Source organism: Epinephelus moara, chromosome 2, assembly GCF_006386435.1.
Source record: "Epinephelus moara isolate mb chromosome 2, YSFRI_EMoa_1.0, whole genome shotgun sequence".
NCBI classification, from domain to species: domain Eukaryota; kingdom Metazoa; phylum Chordata; class Actinopteri; order Perciformes; family Serranidae; genus Epinephelus; species Epinephelus moara.
Window position 1 is genome coordinate 28,648,714 of NC_065507.1, and position 20,969 is coordinate 28,669,682.

General features: G+C 41.4%; 1 protein-coding gene across 1 annotated transcript in view; it reads left to right on the forward strand.

Annotated features, from left to right (window-relative positions):
• robo1 (roundabout, axon guidance receptor, homolog 1 (Drosophila)) overlaps positions 1-20,969 on the forward strand; it is a 267,974-nt gene that overhangs the window by 12,462 nt on the left and 234,543 nt on the right. The window contains exon 3 of the mRNA XM_050062181.1: positions 15,083-15,207. Within this exon, the coding sequence (XP_049918138.1) occupies positions 15,120-15,207 (88 nt within the window). The 5' untranslated portion in view covers positions 15,083-15,119. The remainder of the gene's footprint in view (positions 1-15,082; positions 15,208-20,969) is intronic.

Consider the following 20,969-nt stretch of genomic DNA (forward strand, 5'->3'; position numbering starts at 1 on the left):
GGGGGCGTGAGCAACTAACAAAACATGTAGCTCAGTGTGTGACGTAAACAGTGTCGTACTCCGAGGGAAGCCGCGGCTAGTTAGTCCTTCGGCGATTCACCGTCCCCGTCATCTGACGGTTAATGGCCTCTTTGTTTGCGAGGGCAAGGAGGGCGCGCAATTCCTTATCTCCTCAGTTGCTCATCTTTACAGTGTCTGTCAGGTTTGCGTTTCCCTCTTGCTACTAGCTGCAGGAACTGCCCATTGGTCCGACAGCCCATTGGTCTGACATCCCATTGTTCCGACCATATTAAACCCATTGTTCCGAAGTCCGTTCCGAAATCATCATGATGCCCTGTGGTTAAGGTCTGGTTAGGTTTAGGCACAAAAACCACTTGGTTAGGGTTAGGAAAAGATCATGGTGTGGGTTAAAATGAAAAAGAAAGTGACAAACACATAAGCCGTGAGCCTGCTTCGCCTCAAGCCTTTCCGAGCTGACCCAGAGCCGGTCGCGGTGCACCATCAAGGTAGAAATACGCCCGCCGGGAGCCGTTCAGCACCGCCAACCGTCGGACTAATGGGATGTCGGACCAATGGGCAGTCGGACCAATGACATGGACCCCTAGCTGCATGCTAATTCCTGCTATCAGCTGTTTCCTGTTTATCCACCGCCAGTGGCTTGCACGTGTGGCGTCATCAACAGCTCCTCCTACAAGTCTTCAACAGCCCCTCCCGTGGCGGAAGGGTGCCTCGTTCTTTTTAAACCACAAAGGTTCCGCCAATATGTTTACCCCTACGAGGCGTAAAATTGGGCATCTCGGATCAACTCGCCAATCCGGCTCTGTGTGTCTAAACGCTCACAGCAAAACAGCCCAACATTCGCCGAAAATCTGGCAGTGTCAAAGGGGTTTTAGAGTGTCATAGTTTGACTGTAGGGCCGCTGACCAAGTGTCAGTTGTTGATGAGTTTGGAGTGTGTCACCTTCGAACAGAACCAGGCTTGCTGTTTCCCTGTTTCCACTCTTTATGCTAAGCTAATGGGCTTCTAGCTCCAGCCACATATTTATCATACAGATGAGAGTGGTATCTATCATCTTATCTGAACCTCCTGTGAGAAAGTGAGTAAGCATATTTCCCAAAATGTCAAACTATTCATTTAGATGTAGAACCTGAAATTGGAAAAGTTTCACAACCTTGAAATCCTATGTTTCGTCTGCACCACAATTCTCTCCTGGTATCTGCTGGAGAGGGAGATACAGTGTGATTCTTCTGACGCCTCTGTCCTCATATGCTCCCAAACTATTAAAACTGTAGAGATTTCAGTGTGTGTGTGTGTGTGTGTGTGTGTGTGTCTCTGTTCTGGTACAGTGTGGGTGGTACCCGCTCATGAGAGGACGAGACGCACAGTAACAAGGGCAGCATCACTGCTCCCTCTGATTTACACCCAGATCCTGACAACAAATTAACGTTGGTGCTTTTCTTTCAGATACACTCCACCATTAATAACAAAGCTGGCCCGGTAGCCATGCAATACTGCAATGAGCCACTTTATGTTAATGCAGCTTGGTGGAGCATGTGAGTGCAAAGTTAATTCTGCGAAGTGTGAAAGTCCTCTGCGATACAATGAATATTCATCTCAGTGTTCTCTCTCTGTTTGCCTGCCACAGTCAAGATAAATACAGAGTGAGGAATCTGTAAAATGCCCTTTTTGTAAGCGTTGTAAACAATCACTAAGGCGGAGCTGTGTGGGTGACAAGCTCTGTAATTGCCAATTTGACTTGGCTGGTTCTATCATTTCATGCAACAAAGACGGGAAGGATTGAAGTAGTAGAAAGATATTTGGCGAAAGAACACAAGTGTTCACTTGAAGGAAGAATGTTACCTTGAGCACATTCCTGTATGAAGATACTCGAAGAATAATCTCAGAGAAACACAGAGGAAGCAAAGTTTTTTCCTATTTTGACCCTCACTTTTAATTGGCTGAGGGAAAGGGAGGCTGCGATCCCTGCCTGTCAATGTGCGAATACTTTAATTAAGTAGAACCTTGGAGCATTGTAATCTCTGGATTTTGGGGTATCATAATATATTAACTTTAATTAAGCTTGTGAGCTATGCGCGCTAATTAGATGAATGTGCTTATTTGTAATCTGGATAATATGAATACATTTTACACAAGCTCAAATCAGTCAGTCTTGCTAATTACAGTGTGCGTGATAGCTCTAATTGGTGATTGTGTGCCTGCCTGTGGATGATACACCATAGCTGCTGCTCCTATCTGTGTGCCCGGCTTAGGCTAATGTGATGAAATCCTCATGGAGAGATGATGTGCTCTGCTGAAGGCTGACAGTCCCAAGGAGGAGGAGGGCTCACCATGTCAGAGGCTTGTTGAACCACGTACATGTTCAGGACGGCTGCTCCTGTCTGTCAGCACAGAGGCAGTACAAACCCACTGTGCTCTCATTATCTACCTGAGCTTTTCTTTCTTTCTTGCTCTGTGGCAATCTTTGCACTTGCAGCTGTTTATCCCTGTATAGTTTTCATGTCTCATATCACACATTTGATCCTTGTCTGCTGTTTGCTGGAGCATGAAAGTCTACCACTATGAGTTATCGGGCCAGTGGTTTGAATGTTGCAAGGGGAAGGAAGAGCTGTACCACTTACACAGCTTTGATTTAAACTAGTCCATACACAGAAAGGTTTTTTGAGACCAGTGCCTGTAAACTTCCCATGATGCAACTCAATAGCATCTTTCATTCAGAGAGTCCTCCGAATAAATTAAAAAGTACGTCAATGGGGCATCGGTGGCTTGGTGGATAGAGCAGGCGCCCCATGTACAAGGCTGTTGCCGCAGCGGCCCAGGTTCGACTCCAGCCTGTGGCCCCTTGCTGCATGTCACTCTCTCTCTCTCTCTCCCCCCTTCACGTTTGTCTGTCCTATCAATTAAAGGCTAAAATGCCCCCAAAAATATCTTTAAAATGCCGTCTCGATCGACACACGACAAGTGTTTTCTGATCTGATGCCCTAATTGGCAAGATGACATTATTTGTCCATCCAACAGTTTCAATTGGCTTACATGAACAAAATGTTCTGTTTTTGTCCCTTATATTAAAAAAAAGACAGTTTTCCCACTAAATTGTTTACATGGCTATTAAAAAAGAATATTTCACTCATTTTCCTGTAGACATGAAGTCGTGCAAACTGTCATTACTCACGCTCTAACATGATGTTTATCACATCAAAATGTGGAAAAGAGAAATCACTTATGCCATTTTGGTTCTTTGCATCAAAATAGGATTTTTTCAAAGCTTTCATCAATATTGGACTTATTCCACTGTGCAAACACAGTCTTCTTCTTTTATTCCTTTACTCCTTCTTGAAAAGGTTGGTGTTATGATATTTGCACATATCCAAACACCTGTTGATATACGATTATTTTATCATGTCAAAAATAGATGTGTGTTTCCTCTTCCGACCATAAATGTGGCTTTTCTTTTGGGCATACATCTCTACCCCAGCTTTGCTCCTTGCAAACTGTTGTTTTGTATACAACACATCCATGACAACACACAGAGCTGGCAGTAAACAGGCAAGAGGCCATGTGTCACAAACTCCTGGAAAAACCCCATTTGAGACACACAAGCTGTGTTCGAAATCACTCACTACTCACTATATAGTCCACTATAAAGCGTCTTTGCCATTTTGTAATGCTGGTTGAATGTATAGTGAGAATTACTATACCCTATATAGTGGACTCAAAGTATCCAACAATGCATTGTGAAAAGTAGTATACAACCAATTTCTCTAACTGCTTATTCTCTTGAGCGTCACGGGGGGGCTGGAGCCTATCCCAGCAGACATTGGGCGAGTGATGGGGTACACACTGGACAGGTCGCCAGACTATCACAGGGCTGACACATTGAGACAGACAACCATTTACGCTCACATTCACACCTACGGACAATTTAAAGTCACCAATTAACCTGCATGTCTTTGGACTGCGGGGGGAAGCCGGAGTACCCAGAGAAAACCCACGCTGACACAGGGAGAACATGCAAACTCGCACAGGAGGGCTCCCTCCTGGGATCGAGCCAGGAACCAGGAACCAGGAACCCTAACCTCACCAGCCAACGTTAATTTGGCATGTTTTAATGTGCTCACGAAATTGTTCTATATATATGTTGTAGGGAGTAGTGAAGGCTTGAATGATTTCGAACACAGGTATATTCTGAATGTGCTGTATACATGTCCAAAGTATACTGCTAGAACCAGAATAATGTCGGCATATCCCACATGCTTTAATCGGAAGATGCTTCATTTGGAAAAAGGCCTTAATCGTAATAATCAAACAGAATATATTGTTGACATGACCCATATCAAATTCAGAATATTGTCATGTTTAGAATATTAGTGAGCAAGTAAATGTAGTCACAAAATGTGTTTAATGATGTAACAATGTTAAGGTCGGGTTAGGCAAAGAAGCAAGAACGACTTGGTTAGGTTTAAGGAAAGCCGTGGTTTGGATCAAAATGACTCCTAGGTGTTTTGTTGAGCCAACAGTCCACCCCAACATTCTCCCTACGCGGATGTTGTTGCTCTATAGTTACATCACCTGTTAGGGCAGTTGCTGAAACGACTAATTGCTGTAGTTCTTCTTGGTAGCAAAGTCTGCTTTCATTAGCTCCTCGACACCTCCAGTTTGTAACACAGACTTTCTGTTAAAAATGTCGATGTCTTCATTACAGGTGTCATGATTTTCCAAATCCACAGTTTGATTTAATTTGACCTTCAATTTTCCAGCACTGACAGCTCTGCACTGTTAGACATTCAGGGCTTGATTTGTATCAACAGATCATTGGTGTTATGCCCTGACTGTCATTTACATGTTCAAATTCTTTTTGAAAAAGGCTACACAAGGCCATATGGTCAAATTTAAATAATTTCTTAAAAATGTAATAATACTAACTTATTTCACCACTTAGTTTGGAAAAAAACTGTTTCAAAAACAACAAGAGAAGCCAGTGGATGGCAGATGGGTACTTTACAACAACAGTTTCCTCACCTGCAAAAAGCCCTAGATTCTTTGATTTTTTTTTTTTCCTGTCAAATCTGTTTGTTTATAATGGCTGTGAATATGCCATGCCCTTTGTGTCATATTGTTAAGGTGGCTTATGGAGCCCATGTGTAGTATAGCCTACAAACTGTAGTTTTTCTGTCAATGACTCATTTGTTGTTTACATAACTCACGGGGAAGGCAGAAAGTTGCCACATTGCTTACTTCAGGGAAGCAGAGGATTTCCCAGTTCTGTTAGTTCGTCATCATGTCTGACTCCGGCAGTGACCACAGTGTCTCAAAGTGCAGCTGCAAGCTACCGATAAGCTATGCTGTGTTGTCTATGAAGGGTTTGTTTTTTTCCTTTGGATGCATGCAAATGAGTGAGGGTAGAGAGAAGAAAATACTGGAGGAATCGCCAGTCCTACTTTTGAGTTCAAAGGTCGAAATCGAAAGCTCATTTTGATCAATTTTCGGTTTACAGGTAGAATTAAATTGGGACACTTCCAGTTTCTAAGCCCTATAACCCTGATGACATCATGGTCTTTTCTCAGACTTGGCAAAGATCCTCTAGAGCCACAAAATACATTATACGCCTCATTTTACAGGCTAAACAGTAGACTTCATGACAAGTCAACTTAGTTTCATATGTAAAACTGGTGGACTTCACCTTTAAGGGTACCCTGTTTGAGTTCTGCATGGCTACAGTACAGAGACAGATGTGAGCACATACCTTCTGAGACATTCAGAGATATTATGGATTGACTGCATTGGAGCATTTGTCCTGATTTAATGAAACAATATGTGTAATTCAAAATATGGTACTGTTAACCTACCTGACCTAAACAAACATGTGAAGGGATGTTGGGTTTGCATTTATCAGGATTACCAAAAGCAGGAATAAAGCTATCATTGATTTAGCCTCCAGTAACTCTACATCCATCTTCATTGTCTTCAGTTGTCAAATCGGTGTTAGGTTCCCCTCTCCTGTTTTATTTTCATTTAGTTTCTATTTCAGCCATTTTTCCATCTCTCATATCTATTTATAAACACAAATAAAATACCTTTGTTAAAATTATAATTGCATATGTTTGTACTAAAAAAGATATCACTGAGTAAGATGTAGGGATGTGTTTAAGTATGAACCATCTTAGCTGGCAGCAGACGTCAATATGACCTCAGAAGACATTGGACAGATGTTAAATTTTGGTTGGAATGAAAATCAGATTGATGGTATTGTTGATGTCTAACGACATAAGAATTTCACGTTGCAGACATTGGGTTTTGTTCTTCATACCTTTCGTCATTCTACGTCAAGATGGCGTTTGCATGATGGATTTTGGTAACTTAACAACACATCTGTAACCCAACAAAATATCAACATCATCTGCGGTCAGTATTCTACATCAAATTGAAAATGGCATTAGACGTTGTCCTGACACTGAATATTGATCACCTGACGTCACAACCTAAGTTCAACCAAATATCAATGTCTTAAGATGTTGGTGGCCAGCTGTAATGGGGCAGATGTAGTGTAAGTCCTTGTTTCTAATTTGCTATTCTTATTCTAAGCATGCATGTGATGTGATTAATCATGTGATCACTTGAGAACTGCCTCTCCTACACTTTGCTGTAAGCAGGAGTAAGTTACTTGATAAATGTTTCTCATTCTCCACTCTCTGTGAACTTTTTGTGCTACTTGACTCTTTACAGCAAGTTTGATAAATACAGGGCCAGAGTTGTATAGCGAGAAAAGCTTTACAATGCTGTATTATAGTAGAGTGTGTTGTATTTGAACGTTTAGTAAATAAAGAGGATCTTTTATTCTGCCCCTCCTTGCAGAATTAGCTGTCTTACATCACACTGCTCTGACGACAACCAGCTTAACTGTACCCATAAAGATAAATGATACAATATAATTCACTTCACAGGCAATAAGAGGTGTATGTCAGATTATAAACGAGCAAAAAAAACATGTACTGTGGAGGAAACATTGGGAGGAAAATATGCCTGTGGCCCAATTTGAAACAGACGCCTGCAGTCATGTTGTCTTCAGTCTGCCTGTGTGTTTCTACATTCTGTTTATTCAGCTTGAGGCTTTCTCTGACAGCTGTGCCGAAATGAGCTCCTCAAAGTTGGAAATAGGCTCATGTGAAGTCAAAAACAGACTTACACAACCACCAGTGTGACATACAGCACTGGGGAACTGCCAGCTGCAATCAAACATCACATTGAATAGATGAATAAGCAAAACAAGCTGTTACTATGATCTGTACACAGACTGTAAATGCAGAGGATGCCCAGACGTTATAGTCTGTCACATAAGCCCCTCTGGAAGCCTTACCTATTTATAAGTTATTACAGAGAGCAGGTTGAAATTCATAAGGGCATATGGGAGGCAGAGGGAGATTGCCAGCCGCTGTCACTTACAGTGAATGAAGCCTCTGCTACTCTTGTCCTCTAGAAAGTGCATCTGAAACACACTATTAACTTTCCCATTGCTGATGTCACTTTTTATTGCCCCATGGTTTCAGGTCTCTGCGAGTTGGCAGGCTCCGCTGCACTGCTTTCCAAAGCCAGATAGATGCTTGTGTCAGAGCACAGAAATACAGCAATGATGGAGATATTATTCTGAGGATTTAATTTGCCAGAGTGGGTTGGTAAAGTGCACCCTTATGGCGATTGATGCAAAAAGGCTGCTGCACTGTGCTCGGGGGAAAATCATCCTGTGTCTCGCTTCTGTTTAGAAAATCTTTCTGCTGTGTATTGCAACAAAATGCAAATTTAAACGCCATGGCGCCATTTGTATGTTAAAGATTTCAGAACTGAAAGTGGGATATAATCTATGTTAAACTTAAAATAAAATGTGAGGTTAGTACAATTATGTCTTTATCAGTATTACCTGTAGATTTATATATTCACAGTATGCTTAAGTGCCTGTTATAAGGTGGCTCTGACAGATTTTAAAGCCGAGGAAAGAGGTCATCTATATATATGCAAGAACAAAGGAAGTGGTACCATGAGAATTAAAATGAACCTAAGTGTTTGAAAGAACACCAAGCTTCGCTACGTTTAGCTGATTGTGAAATTGAGTAATGAGATTGACCGTTTTATAGGATGAAGTTCATCAATTACAGCTACGCACACAGACATATTGGTTTATGTCAGGTAATCCAGTTAACGGTGATTCATTACAACTATTATTAATGAGGAATTATTAATGACAAGAGGTCTGTGATTGTGCCACGAGGGCTTAAACCAACCACCATGGGACCCAGCATTGCTTTGCATATGGCAGAGGGTAAAACGTGTGCTGCTTTTGTGCGCGGCACAATACTGAGTGGCATTTGAACATGCGCTTGCTGCATTGTGCACGGGTAATTAACATTGTATAATCTACCTGCTTACAAAGCAACTTTTGTAATTAGAGTTATGATTGCGGCAGGATAATGACAGTGATTCTACAACAGATAATGACTGTTGTGCTCTTGGCAGTTGCTGCATTGTTTGTGCAGCAGACTTCTGACATATGGGACACAAAAGGACACAATAGCCGGGCTGACCGCCTTTGTTCCTGCACGGGCAGACCCAGTGACTGCAGACAAATTGCGCTGTAGGTCTTCCAAATGATGCCGACCCAGGGAAAATGGTTGAGACACATGAGAGTGGGACCATAATGTAAAAGCCTGAGCTATGTGGAAGCTCATGGACTGTGCACCTGAGCTTGGACACAGAACATACTGCTGGCTAGTGCTCTCTGACTGCAGTGTTACTGTTTCACAGGGAGGCATTTCTCACTGTGCCTTTCCTGCTGATCTTAGTGCATATCATATTATAGCTAAGAAATGTAACACAAAACATGAGAAACCAGCTCAGGACACTCAGATGGAAAACAGTTGGATTGGTATTTAATAAATGCCAATATGACTTGACTATTATTTTTTATGAAGATGGCTGACTGTTGCCCAGCTTTTAAAAATATGTCTACAGAGTGCATCACTGCTAAACAGGGCTGGATGTTTGTATGGTAATATTACTTTAAAAAAATCAAAGACCCATCCATCTGTCTCGTGAAAAAAATGGAATTGTCCTTTAAAGAGATGGCGGAGCATTTATTCAAATAAATTAAGAGTTGTCAGAGATGGCATCTTGATAGGAAGCACTTAGGCCCGTGGCGTCCATGGCTGTGCAGTCAGTGGGGACAGGTCCACAGTGCAGGCCGTGGACTAATCCATCACCGCCAGCGAGGGGGCTGGGGGCCAAGCGCTTGGCTTCTCCCTCCAGGAAATAATCAGCTTTTAATTTATCACAGATCACATTCATGAGAAGACAGATCACTATGGGGAGGCCGCGTGTGACCAGGCCCATCTCCCCAGTCACGCTGGAGTGCTTTCGGCTCTTCTAATTTATTCTAATTTGGGGTTTTCTCATATCTCCATCATTTTACCAGTTTGGGATGAAGAGACCCTTCACCCTGTTAAATTATAGCAATTTTAACATCTTTCCCAGAATATATAAAACTTCCATTTAGGCCACACCAAACACTTTCTGAAATAGTGTCCACCATTAAAAACGATTTTTGTGACCAGCCGCCAATACGACATACAGTAACAGTGAACAGAAAGTGGGACAGTGATGCAGGGTCTTTCCCTGCGGAATGGATGGAGCATATGCTATTATGTAAGTCAACTGCAGGGCGTCCTAATGGCTTCAGATTTGTTTCTGGCCCCGGTGTGTTGCCACAGTGTGCACTGTGGCCCCCACAGGAGTGTGGATGATTAGTAGCCTGACTTGGATGAGCACAAGAGATGTGATCTACGCTAAGGGGGAAGGACAGTTCAGCCACATGTCGTCCACCCTCCCCACCGATCACTTTACAGATCCCGGGCAGGTTAATCCTTTTATTGTAATGAAGTGAGGAGGCATAATGTACTGCGAATGTGAGATGCTTAATCCAGTGGTGGCATTTTTATGAGGAAGGAGTAGCCATGGTGACATAGAGAACAGAGTGCTTGAGAGGCACAGGAACTATCCATCAAAACATGACGCTGACATAGCACAACACAACAACATGCACTTGGGGAGATTTGCATGCATGTCTGCCATTCACGATAAACTCCCTTACTGCCCTCCCATCCATGTTATGGTGTAACTTTGGACCAGTGCCCAGGAGTGGGTTGCACCAGTATGTATATTTAAACTTGGCACACTTATAAAATTAGTTTTAAAAGTAACTTTGTAATTAGTAATTTGCTAACTGCAAGTCAGAACCCTCGTAGCCGCTGTAAACCTTTACAGTAAAGAGGTAAATGCTTTATGCAGGCTTCGCACACCAGCTCAACAAATTAAACATCATAGAAGAAGAAACTGGAATGATTTAGTGAATATTATGAAATTATTTCATTTAAAAAAAACACACACACAATATGCCTCACATTAACGGCCTCCTAAAACTGTTATATTAGCTCATGATGTTGTGATGACTTTCATTTTACATTGTTAAAGATGATTTATTGATGGACTGGGGACCATAACAGCAAGTAGAGCATCCGTCTACAAACTCTCACACAACTCGTGCAGTATAAACCGAGTCTCATGAATACATTTGCACGAGAAGTACTCCTTGGAATCTGGTTTTGAAGAGAGCACAGATACGTTCCACTCTCAGTTCAGCTTTAAATAGCAATGTTCCAACTTGTCATTGTCCCATAGAAATATCAACATGACAAACTCTTCAATAGAATTGTTTATTAATTTGTTATAAGGCACACAATGAGCAAATTTGCTACCTCAGTGAACTTCAGCCAATGATTCATCACATAGAGTGTGTAATCCCCGTGCCCTCTCTTTTTCTTTTTGTTTTGATCCCTCCAGTGCTGTACCTGCTGTACATGTATTTATAGAAAATATATAGGGGCATGCATTAATGCTGAACTCTGGAGTTTAAAACTTTGTTGTTGATACTGAACTTGAATTGCACAATACACTTGACTCTCTTGTGGGTGGGTGAGCACTAGCAGTGCAGAAAAGTGCAATATTGGTTGTGTAGGACCTGTGAAGGAGCAACTTTCTTCTTATTCAGCAAACGGTCAACTTAGAAAAAGAAGTCTAACTTTTGAACAGCTCTCCAGACTAGGAAGAAAAGCAGAGCAGCAATCAATACACAGATGTCAATCAACAGATAGCTTTGGATCATTTTAAGTCTGTCTAAATTCTTACATGCCAGATGGATGTTTTCAGAGAAAGGTTTTGGATGTTGTACTTGTACTTCCTCTCCATCTGATCCACAAAGCTATCCCTTTTTTAATGCAACTGGACTGTCAACAATGAGAGACAAAATCTTGCTATATGCAAAAATGCATTCAAGTGTTTCTGTGAGCTTATATTCAGCAGCCTGAGTTAGCCACGTCAAGTGGGTATCTTTGTCCTCGTAGATGACGTAGGTTGTGTTGTGTCCCCAAACGAACCTGCATTTGATACCAGGACTTGTATCTCTGCTGCAGCTCAGCAAGAAAACACTGAATTTTATATTAGAAATATGTAACTCACACTACTGAAGTCTCATATCAGGTTCAGCTAATATGAGGCTGATTGAAGACGTCTAACTCCACCACATGATGTCTTGGAGATCTGATCTGTCTTACTGATGTGTTTTTCGCTCTTTTTTTTTTTTTTTTTTTACAGGAGAGGTTTGCCACTTTATTTTTCAAATGGCCGTGATTGCAAAGGAATATTTTGTATTCATGTCACAGTGAATCATACACCCAGGGGCCACTTTATTAGATACACATATACAATTTATTGTAACAGCTCTGCCATAAATTCTACCTTTCACAAAGTTTATAATGTTCAGTTTTTGTGGATATTACCAGAAATATGTAAATTTGAATTCATATGCTTATTACTGATAGAGAAGTATTTCACTGCTTTACATAAAACTGGGCTGTCTATACAGTGAAAACATGCAAATACTTTTAAATTTGGTGCTATATGACCAGAGAAAACACAGAAAAGGGCTGTGGCATTTGTTGTTCATCAAGAGGTAGAAAAACCTTCAACTACCAGAATGCACTGTGCCACAATGAACAAAAAAACACACCTGCTGGTGGGTGCCAAATGAGTTGGCCATTTGGACACAGGAAACAATATAGCGGCAGGCTGGTAACCCACGTAGACTGTAAAAGTAATGGGTGTAGCCACCATGACATTGTTTACATACAGAATATGAGAAACACCTCTGAATATAATGCAGTGCAGCACAACACCACCATTAACTACTAACATTATGAGCATCATCAAAGTGGACCTAATGGCAAAGCAGTTGAATTGGATAACATTAGACTGCACATGTGTAGCTAATAAAGTGCCCATTTTGTGTAAATATACTTTAGTATGTTTGTACTTAGTTTATTTTACATGTTCATGTCCACTTTGCTGCTTCTCCATACTTTTGCTTCCTACTTTGCCTCTGTATTGTCAGTGTAAGAATGTGCAGTGTGCCTCAGAAGCACAAAAGCAGCAGATGAAAGAGAGGCAGATTAAGCAGTCAGGGGTAGAGGTTCCAGTCAGAGGTAATATGAAGTTCATTCTTATTCTCAGAGGCCTCCAACTAGCTTCCCCTTAAGTTACCTGCTCCTTTTAAACATTTCACCTGCGTCTTGTCCAGGTTCAAGGATACTGCACATGAGCATCTCATTAGTGCACTGGGGAACTTCTTTCATTTGCAAGATGAATGGGAAAAGTTCTGCATTTGCTCATCCATGGTTACAGTGTTATCCACAACTGTCTGATCTCTGTTGAGTTTAAGTGCTTGGGGCTCGTAGAAGTGTCACAATGAGAAACCGCAGGTTTTGAATGACATCGTCTTGGTTTAGCAGGCATCCGAAAATCAATTTGTGGGCAGTGACTGTTCTGCTGATGGTTCCTGTCTTTTGTGGGAGTTGGTCAGTGAGCCAGCAGCAGTGCTTCTTGTCACTGCCTGATTAATTGGCTTCAATCCATTCAGCAGTCATTGAGTCAGATGAAGAGAGACAATAAGGGCCTTTCATTCCTCTCAAACTGAATTGGTAGTGAATGCAGAGGAAGCCACTGAAACAAGCCTTGTAAAACATGCTCATTTCCTTTGATGGAAGTGGGCTTAATAATGAGTACAGAGGAATAGTCATTGATTAGACTGTGATGCATCTTCACATACGTGTTTGTGGTTCCTAGAGAGGAGGGCTCAAATAAATCTTCCTTTATCTCTAATTCCTCTATTCATTAATCAAACAGAACAGGGTGATGAGCTGAATTACGAGTCCAGCTCCCCACCACTTGCATCTGGGTTGAGGAGGCCATCTCAATGTTGTGTATCCCACATTCCCAAACCAAAGACCCCTGGCGACCACTTGTCACAGCCATCTCCTGACTGGTAATTGGGTATTTATCTGATTGCCTGCGAGAGGAAGATGCAGTGTTTATCTGACAATCATCAAGAAAAATGGGGGCACCTAGTCCGCTGCTCCTCCAGGATACTGGCTTGCTACTGGTTCAGGTGGCCAGGCAGAGTGAAAGCACTGTAATCTTTCTGTCTAACCACTGGGACTTCTTTATCGGACATTTAGCCGCGAATGCGCTTGTCATCATCACATGCAAATGGGGCAATTGTGAAAATATAACACATAATTCTTTGGCTCTTCTGTGACACTGGAGGAATGAGAAGTGACGATAACACACGCTGCAACAATGAGCTCCCAAATGATTGAGATCTGAGAGACAGCCTTTTCAGAGGCTCTTCTAATTCTGAGAGCAGGAAATGCATATAAAGGGGGTGCAAAAGTGTTCAGTGAGTACCCGAAGATAAGATTGGAGAAAAAGCTATACGAGCAAATTGGTGTGCTTGTGCCTTCTTTATCCTGCAAACCTATTACAGAAAGGGGAGTAAGAGAGAGACAGGAAGAAAAGGATGACATAAAAAAGAAAGGAGCTGCCGGTAATGAGTGGCAAATAGTCCATTTGGTGTTGCATGAATTAAACGGACACGGAAGTTTGGAAGAATTAAAGGAGCATTTAGCACATGATTGGAAGGAGAACATAGCGCAGTAGTGAGAGTGTGAAACCTTTCTGAGCATTGCTAGCTTTGCATTGTGAGCATTTTCTTTTCATTATCACACATATTCACCTTCTTACCATGGTGAGATGGTGTTTAATGCTCTTCATCATCTCAAAAGATGCAAGGCCTGAAGAGACTCAACCACTGCTGTAGCACCTTGAAATTTATGATAAAGGGAAGTCCATCATATTTTAGCTGAAGCATATCCAATTCAAGGAGTATGTCACGCCTGCAAAAAAGGCCCACGAAGAGGAAATCATAGTGCATAACTGTGCAGAGAGGGGAGCGTGAAAGAGAGAGAGATATGGAGAAAGACCAGGAGACGGAGCAGCCGAGGCATCCTGGCCCGCTGGATGTAATCAAACAAGGGTGAACAGGTTGTTCCACAGATGGCTGATCCGGAGAATCCTCCGATTTATTTCCATGCCACAGACGGTCCCTGTCACTACGCGCAGGTGATGTCAGCAAAGCGGCATTGTCTCGCACACACCACTAAACTCGGACACTTTAGTCTCACCTGTCTGGAATCAGTTTGACACAGAGGTGTTTGTTGTGTGTGTACAAAAGGAGATACTGAGTAAGAGTTTAGCAGCAGAGAAAGTCGATTTTCAATCTTCTTAACATTCTAACACTGAACTCTCCCAGGATAATAAATTATAGATTCAGCTGCTATAGTATTACAACATAAAGGAACTCAATTCTCTGTGGAGTTCCTTTACTTTGTTTATTGTTTGTCATGAAAGCTACTTTGTATTCACTAATGCTTTAAAGTGCCATTAGAAAAGGTTGCTTTATGTATCGTGGTCTTGTTGTTGCAATGATTGTTGTTTTCCCCTGCACTCTGGCATTTTATTGTAATTTGCACAACAAATTGAATATCCATTTTTCTTTTTTCAACCCAGGAAAGAGAGAGGTATCTCAGCACCACTCTTGACCTGTTTTCTGTTTATCTCCTTTCCTCAGATTGACGCCCAGTGATGCCAGGACAGTGAGCATCATAATGCATGGCACGTGGTCAGGGGCCACGCCCCTCCTCATAATGGTTCTGCTCAGGATGACACAGGGCCAGGAGGTTCCTTTAGTTCCAGGTAAGCTGTTTCATATTTCTCTGCACTGGCATGTTCTCATCAGTGATGAATACATCATTGTCTGGCTCCATCATCATGGTTTGTCAGTGTGTCTGTCAGTCTGCGATTGTCTGACTATCATGTGCCTGACACCTTTGCTGTAGCTTTAATGATTTATTATCGGCATGTAACCGTAAACCTTATAGTGTGAGGAGTTACATCAGTCTTTTGGCATCAGAGTTGCAAAGTGTTCTTAGCACACATCAGCATTTATATGTAGTCCAGTGCAGTCTTTAACAATAGATATTCATAGAAAGCTCAGCTGTCTCAGGAAACTTGTAAGCATTTGTCTTGCTATACAGTACACTGAGTGAAACAGCTTTCTGATTGGCTGGAAGATACCTGTCCTATCTCAATAGACACTGTGTGTATGCTCAGATAGGCTCCAGTCTTACTGATAAGGATATAAAGAATGGAATGAATGGAGTACGTTTGGGACATTTGTCACAAAGTAAAAATGAGTATGTTTCAGATTGTAAAAATCGACTGTGAGTCCTCTGTGACCTGAATGTGCCGACAGAAATCATGCCAGTTTTATCAGTGTGTATAGAACTGGTCTCCAACCTCATCTGTCTCTACACTCTTGCTGGAGCATCTGTTTTGGGTTAACGCTGCACAGGTAATATCCTATACATTAAAATTCTATGAGTTGGTATCTACCCTGTCCCTCAGAATCGTACAAATGAAACTGATTTGGGAAGTTTAGAAGCTCTCTGTTGAGTTACAATGAATGCTCTACCAGATGTGCGTAAATGTGGGTGGTGCAGCAAAACTAAATATCCTGAAACAATGTGTTATCTCTTCTCCTGAGCACTTTTCATTGATCTTGGTTGTAAATGTGGACGAGGCATGTGGTTAGGGCTGCCACGATTAGTCGACTAATCGATGACGAATCGACTATTAAAATAATCAGTGACTATTTTAGTAGTCGACTAATCGGTTTAATCGGTCATTTTTCATAGAAAAGTACTATAAAAATACCCCAAAATACTCTTACTGCAGCTTCTTACGTTCAGATATTGGCAGCTTTACACACTCTCCCGTGACAGTAAACTAAAATCCTTTGGCGTGAGTATGAAACAAGACATTAGATGACGTAATTTTGGGGTTTGGGCGAGACAGACCGACATTTTCCAACATTTTAACACATTTTTCGATAAAATGATTAGTCGACTAATCGAAGAAATAATCGACAGATTAGTCGACAATGAAAATAATCGTTAGTGGCAGCCCTACATGTGGTGCTATGAAACATTAGTTGAACATTCACTCAGTGATAAAAGTCCTAATAAGAAATGCCCCAGTTATCATTTGAATATTACTTAAACTTCTGGGTATTTTGAGTGCTGCAAACATTGGACTAAGCTCTTTTGAAGCACCTCACCTCACAAGAGTTCTGAATAGATATTGTATCTGGTGGTTGAGTATTTTGGGCTTGGTTTGAGAGAAGCATTGAGTCGGAAATGTATTATTGAAACTCTCTGTGGCTTCTCTCAAAAAGTTACAAGGTCACCAATGAATTTCAGATATTCCCAACATTCTAAAGCTAAGAAATGGGAAACCATGTGTGAGAGTCGAGGTAAAATTAAAAAAAAAAAAAAAAGTTGTTGCTGCCTCGACCTTTCTAGTTAGGCCAGTAGTGAGAAGTCTTTTTTAATGGCCTGTACTTTTTTTCTTTTCAATATTTTGAATTTTCTTTTTTGGTGCAAAAACCAAACAGTAGTGACTGAATAGATACAAAAATGGGGGAAACTCTCAGGATGTAATTGGACTGAAATTCAGCCTGTGACTTCAAGATGGAGAGGCCTTTAGAATTGTGTGGCAGTAATTTTTCACTTTAGGATATCTTGCTGACACCTGCCTCCCCAGTCTGTATAAGCCCATAGCCACTGATTTAAAAAAAATGACCAGTCCATGCAAGCCTAGGCGAGCTGGTAACAAAGTCCCAGTATGCTGCCAACTACTGCTATCTTCCTTCCTGTCCTCCTGTCCATTTTCACTGACTTTGGACGGATGGAACTCTTCACAATTAGAATGACTGAGCCGATCAGACAGAAGGATCAGTCCAAATTTTGGAGGATCTGCTTGTTTCCACCTTCCATATCGAAAGTGTGGGATTGGCCCAGTGTGGCTGCAGGGGCCAGGCCGGCCCAGGCCACAGCCAAGAACCATACCATACAGTAACTACTGACATCAGAAATTAAAAAATAAAAACTCTATGACCACATGCCGGTTCGGCTTGGATGACCCGGCCATTTGGGAGTCTTCCCGAACTTCCCAATGGCCAGTCTGCCCTGGAAACACTAGTCCATGTACCATGTTAATCCTTGATCATGGTACTGTCTGTTGTGCTTCTCGTGTTGATGAAATTCCAGTCACTTTAAGTTGACTGTTGGTGTTTATGATTTTGAAGTTTTTAATAGGTCCAGAGAATGCACATTCCCGGTGCAACATGCCATTATTTTCTGTCATCAAGGTGGAAATGTGTGGTAGGAATAGTGCACTTTTTAGTTGACCTTTGCCTGATAAAAAATACTTTCTCTCAAAATGTTTCACATTTCAGTCTTGACGCTGTCACGCATCTTGTACTAAGGGTGTAAATCTCTATACAATATTTGTCGATATTACAAAGTCTGCCATGATACTATTTCGATTTGATGTGATTCAGGGGCCTGCGATCGATATGAGATGATTTCTTTCTTTTTTACTTTTTGCCATAATAGTTAGCCTATAAACAGTACATAAGTAATTGTGCAATAAAGTTTACTTTAAATTGACTCCACAGACACACAGCCATAAAACATGGATTAACAACAACATTGTTTAACAAAACTATTCAGTTCAGCTCAGTAACTGTCAAGATTCATAGAGCAAACAATAGTTTTTAGCTAGTCACTCATTGTTAGCTTTAGCATGTTTACATTGCATTAAATAGCCTAGCAGCTAGCGAACCTTTTTCCTCCACTCATAACCTAACAAATTACATGTAATGTTATTAATTTTCTTACTTACCCTTAATTTGAGTCACTGCATCTCCCGACAGGACAGTACGTTTAAATTTCAACCTGCGTGGACGTTTTTTCAGCCGAACATTGTTGAAACATAGCAGCCAGCGTTGCTGTAGTGAGAGGTTAGCTGAGTGAGATGCCCAGCCAGGCAGGTGCGTCGTGTTTTATCTCACAATGGGACTGTTACATACGCCATGTGTTCTGTCTGCTGACCCATATTTTCTCTATAATCTAAAATATTTCCACACTGCTGATTTTTTTTTTTCCCGGAAGATAACGTTACCCTCACTGTCGTTCTCTTTGCTGCTTGCCGTCTGCCCACTGCTGTTTGACGGTGACACAGACTTTTAAACAAAAAAATAATAATAACCTAAAGATGATGATATGGATCGATTTTCTCTCTTTGCATTGATGATATTGGATCGTTGATCATGGAATCCATATATCGATCCGGATAGATGGATCGTTACATCCCTATTTTGTACAGGGTGCGTCGCATAATGACAATGCCTTGACATTAACATTAGCTAGGTAGCTAACGTAATGCTATGTTAACAGAGTGTTGACCACGCAGTTAACAACAAGCTTTCAACACGTACAGTGATAAAAGCACAACACTCACCGGTAACACCCAGTATCCGACTGATCTGCTCCCACAAATGGGCTCTTCCATCTGTGTTGTAATAGTTTCTGACTGACAGTTCGGGTGGACAATAGCTAAAGGAGCAGCAGTGACGAAAGAAACCAGCACCTTTCTTAAAAGTTCAACTCGGAGCCCTTGGAGCAGGAACACAAAAAAGCTGGAGATGCCAGCGTTATTTCTCTAGGCGGCTGCATACACTCTCCTCATTGTGACTACTTGAAAAAAAAGACACCAGCACTCTAACAAAAGTGGACACAGGCCCTTATATGGGCTTGTTCTAACATGATTCAGTTGGACTTTTGACGAAATGTGTTTCAAGAAGTTTTCTTATCCATGGCCGCGTCATGTTATTGAAACATCTCCCCGTCAGAAGTAAGAGAATCACCTATAAAGTTTTATTGTCACCACACTCGACAGTCATCACAGTTACACCGTGTTGATTTCGCTCCTTTTCTGCCCAGTTCCCATCAGACAGGACGACAGGTCCATGCAGTCCTGCTTAGCAGGGAATTTCACACTTGCTGCTTTCTGTTATCTACTTTCTCGGGCTCCTTCGCGTCTTTCTATTGCCTTTCACCTCTCATTCATTTTCTTTTACCATGTCTGTGCCACAATCTTCTTTCTCTCCGTATTTTCTTTCGCCAACACGATCTAGGAAGCAATTTACTTGTCAAGCAGAGGGCAGTGTGTGGCTCCCTGATGTAATGGTGTATGTGTGTGACTGCATGTGTGCGCACAGGTGAGGGATCACTACCTTGGCAAAAATGCTTTCAATCACACCGTCGGAGCAGGATTTCTGACTGGCAGCAGTTAGAGCTGTTTCAGGATTAAATTCAGCTCATAGTGAATTCTGCTAAACACTCTGATGTCATCAGAGTGCTATAACCAGGGGCTTTTCTTATCTGTATCTCCTCTCACTCATATTCTGCTCTAGTTATAGCTGTAAAGATACAAGGTGATACCCACAAGAATTGTAAGAGCAGAATGACGTATCTAAGCGTACCGGAGTTGGGAACAAAGATTTGAAAATAGATATTCTTTCTTATGTAAGGTGCTTGATGCCTCAAGCGAGGCGTTCAGCTTCAGTGACAATTCACACAAACCAGAGAGGGATGTCAGATCCAAGTCATGGATTCTACTTTCTGCAAATGTGTCAGCATGGTAAAGAAATTGTCATAAACATCTAGATGCAGGAGAGTCGAACTCCGCCAGGACCCTACGCCTTCCTTGCATTGTCTTTCCATGAGAAAGAAATGTCAAGGCAACGCTTTGATTTTAATTTTTTGCATACTTGCTGACTGACAGCTCTTTTAATTTCCTTGCCTTAAAGTAAATACCAGCAGTTCCCCAAGGCAATGACTCCCTGTTCCCTTTTTTAAAAAGGTATTGTCATCCTCTGGGTTTTCTGAGGTACTTTGTTAACCCTCTCAGGCTCATATGTAATGAGCCAGTACCATATGTACTCAGTCTCACTGTAGCAAACGTTTGAGACTGTGGGAGGATATCAGCCCAGAATGTCAGGAATTACATTCATGTTGAACAATTACGCACCTTATAATTTACATTCAGTGCCAACATTCAATGCAGGAACGGGCGTTTGTGTCTCTTCACAGCTCTGCAATTAACAAGTGTGTTTTGATTAACAGGACCTTTCCCTAACCTTAACCAAGTGTTTTAGTTGCATAACTAATATTTTCCCAACCCTGACCATACTGTATTTGCTATGTGCATATTGTAAAAAGGATTAACTTTGAAAACATTTCTATCAAACATATTTTTTTCCAGTGTTTATGTTCTTGTCTAGTGATAGGGTCAGGAGATTCATGCAAATAACATGAGTGGTGGCTTTGTAACTAGGCAACGTGATTTGTGGTTGGGGCTTATATAAGCATGTTCACTAACAAAGATCTACAGACACCATGATGTGTATCAAAGATTAATGTAGTGACACTGAAGTACTTTATTTACCACAATCCCAACTTTCCAGGGGTTTAATGTTACAATGTTTGGAGTCTGCACAACATACTTGAACTCTATTAACCTAAAAAATGTAAACATAAAGTGTGTTTTAA